The sequence below is a fragment of the Aegilops tauschii genome, chromosome 2 (assembly GCF_002575655.3).
Source record: "Aegilops tauschii subsp. strangulata cultivar AL8/78 chromosome 2, Aet v6.0, whole genome shotgun sequence".
Lineage (NCBI taxonomy): Eukaryota > Viridiplantae > Streptophyta > Magnoliopsida > Poales > Poaceae > Aegilops > Aegilops tauschii.
In genome coordinates, this window is record NC_053036.3 from 590,053,492 (window position 1) to 590,056,746 (window position 3,255).

A 3,255-nucleotide genomic window follows, 5' to 3' on the forward strand; every position below is an offset into this window, starting at 1 on the left:
TTGCTACTCCTATCCCCTTAATGAAGGGGTGCCGAATGTCCGAGCCGAATACCAAACAAACATCGCACCAAAGCCTAACATCTAAAGCCGGATGGCCCAGCCAGACACAATGCCGGGACTGGGTCACACCGGTCTAGCGCACCCTCAAAGGCCGCCGCCGCCATCATTCACCGATCCATCTTCAGAGCATGTATAGACGCATCGACTTTGCCAGGACTGTCGTTGACGCCAACACGGCGCCAAACAACGCCACCTCCCTGCGCGCGTCCATCATCACACCTCCGCCGGCAAGACCCTGCTGCGCCACGCCGCCGAGATCCGTCGTCTTCGATGCGGTAAATGATACACCGCTCCACCACTTGTCTCCCCCATCCGGCAGCTGCTCCAAAAACGATGCTCCCGTGAGGGAGACCGATGCCTCCAGCGCCGCCATCGTCCGGACTGGGAAACCGGGTCTAGGTTCTCACCCAGAGCAGCGCAAGCAAGTCGACTGTAGCTGCAGTGGCGATGTCTTCAACAAGATAACGAAGTGAAAACGCCGCCATCGCCCGCCATGACCGGAGTCATAGCACGGTTTTCACCGGCAGTATCACCCCCCACTCGACGCCGGGACTACATGCGAGATGCCAGAACCAGCCGGCCACCCACCTCTAGCGAAGAAGATGGCCACCACCGCCGCGCCCAGGGCCGGAGCCCCCGACGTCCTCGTGTTGCAGGTCCCGCCCAGAAGCCGCTTGACGTCACCGGATCAACGGAGATGCACGACAACGTGTGGAGCGGCCCATTGAAGCCCATCTGGGCCCAGATCGGGCGCCCTAGCCGCCGCCGGCTCCAGCACGCCAACCCTGGTCACCACCGCCCCGCGCCACCGCCCTTGATCCGGCCAGAGTAGAATGCCGCCACCCAGATCCAATCGCGGTCCGAGGAGGATTGCCACCGCCATCGCCGCGGCCCGCAAGCTTAGCCTGCGACGCCCTCGGTGACGGCGGCGGGATGTGGGGTCGCTGGTGATGACTAGAGGCGGCCGGCGGGATTGCCCCGGTGCGGCGCGGCGCCGCCGCATGGGGGGAGGAGGGGTCGGGGGAGGCGTAAGGGAGATGGTACGCAGTGCAATAGCTAGTGTACCAAACATGTGCATGCATGAAGAGTCGCAGATATGGTGCTCGTGAGAGCAGTACACGTCCACGTCGACGACTGACCGGCGCTGAGAAATCATAACCTTCACCCAGAAGATAATTATTAGAGAATCATATTCAGCTGACATATTCAGCCGTAGCGTTCACCGACCCTCGTTTGATCTCTTCTCGTGCATTAACAATCTCTGGCTAGCTCACCGCCTCACCCTCGGTCTCTAGCTAGCTATCTATATATACATCACTGGATGATTTTAGCTAACAGCTCACTGCGCCGCACGGTCACAGACATACAGTGATAGTACAAGGTTTTTGTTTTCTTTGTACGTAACCTTGCACTTGTCGCCATGAAGGTCACCGTGCTCTCCTCCAGGGCCGTCAAGCCCGACTACGGCGCCTGCGGTGCACCCCCGGGCAGCACGGCCGACGTCGTCCCGCTCACCGTGCTCGACAAGGCCAACTTCAACGCCTACATCTCCGTCATCTACGCCTTCCGCCCGCCGGCGCCGCCCAACGCCGTCCTTGAAGCCGGCCTGGCTAGGGCGCTGGTCGACTACCGCGAGTGGGCCGGGCGGCTCGGCGTTGACGCGGCCAGCGGTGACCGCGCCATCCTGCTCTGCGACGCCGGTGCGCGGTTCGTGGAGGCGACGGCCGACGTGGCGTTGGATAGCGTCATGCCGATGAAACCCACGCCGGAGGTGCTAAACCTGCACCCGAGCGGCGACGACGGGCCCGAGGAGCTGATGCTCATCCAGGTCACGCGCTTCGCGTGCGGGTCCATCGTCGTGGGGTTCACTGCGCAGCACCTCGTGTCCGACGGCCGTGCCACCAGCAACTTCTTCCTCGCGTGGAGTCAGGCCACCCGCGGGCTCGCCGTCGACCCCGTCCCGGTGCACGACCGCGCTTCCTTCTTTAAACCACGCGATCCGCCGCGAGTTGAGTTCGAGCACCGCGGCGTGGAGTTCAAGCCCTACGAGAAGGTCGAGGAAAACGACGACGAACGCCACGCCGGGGACGGCGACGTGGTGGTGGTAAACAAGGTGCACCTCAGCCTGGAGTTCATCTCCAAGCTCAAGTCGCGGGCGTCTGTGGGCGCGCACCGGCCGCACAGCACGCTGCGGTGCTTGGTGGCGCACCTCTGGCGGTGCGTGACAAAGGCGCGCGGGCTCGACGGGCGCGTTTCCACCAGCGTTGCCATCGCCGTGGACGGCCGAGCGCGGATGAGCCCGCAGGTGCCGGACGGCTACACCGGCAACGTCGTCCTCTGGGCGCGGCCCACCGCCACGGCGCAGGAGCTCGTGACGAGGCCGCTGCAGCACGCGGTGGAGCTCATCAACCGGGAGGTGGCCCGGATCAACGGCGGCTACTTCGAGTCGTTCATCGACTTCGCCAGCTCCGAGGCGGTGCAGAAGGAGCGGCTGGTGGCGACGGCCGACGCGGCGGAGATGGCGCTGAGCCCCAACATCGAGGTGGACAGCTGGCTGCGGATCCCGTTCTACGACCTCGACTTCGGCGGCGGGCAGCCATTCTTCTTCATGCCAAGCTACCTACCGGTGGAGGGCCTGCTCATCCTGCTGCCGTCTTTCGCCGGCGACGGGAGCGTGGACGCCTACGTGCCCCTCTTCAGCCGCGACATGGACGCCTTCAAGAACTGCTGCTACAACCTCGAGTAGATTTGCATCGTTGGAGTTAATATTGTCTTGTCAAAGTATGGTTGTTTTGAAATGTATCTGCAGTGCCACGTATACATATGTGTTGCATGCGTGCGTGTATGCATGCACTACGTGTGGTACTATGGTAAAGGAGTATGGGTTAGAAGTATGGACAAATTTAATGTGTTTGTCTCTCTGGTAAGTTGTCGCTAGATATAACTGAATAAAATACAACAAGTAATGTTATGCGGTGCAACATAGCAGTGGCCATAAAAATGTGTCATACACCAGAGATTGTGTAGGGTGTTTTTTTTTGCGAGGTGTGTAGGGTGCTTTCAGTTTTGTGAGGACGCTGAGTTGCCAACACAAAATCTTGTTCGTTGTGTTCTTCATTATCCTTGTGTTCAATAGCTCGAATTTTCTCGGGATTAAGTTCGACTTGTTACTACACACATGAAGTTGAATAGGTC

At 60.5% G+C, this 3,255-nt stretch overlaps 1 protein-coding gene across 1 annotated transcript; it reads left to right on the forward strand.

Moving 5' to 3' along the window:
• Positions 1 to 1,278: 1,278 nt before the first annotated feature.
• Positions 1,279 to 3,041, forward strand: LOC109777355 (agmatine coumaroyltransferase-2-like). The gene has a single exon (XM_073509086.1). The coding sequence runs from the start codon at positions 1,481 to 1,483 to the stop codon at positions 2,804 to 2,806; it is 1,326 nt and encodes a 441-aa protein (XP_073365187.1). The 5' UTR covers positions 1,279 to 1,480; the 3' UTR covers positions 2,807 to 3,041.
• The last annotated feature ends 214 nt before the right edge of the window (positions 3,042 to 3,255 follow it).

What these genes read in the sequence shown, in the direction of transcription:
- LOC109777355 (XM_073509086.1), top strand. Translation starts at nt 1,481, where the DNA reads ATGAAGGTCACCGTGCTCTCCTCCAGGGCCGTCAAGCCCGACTACGGC.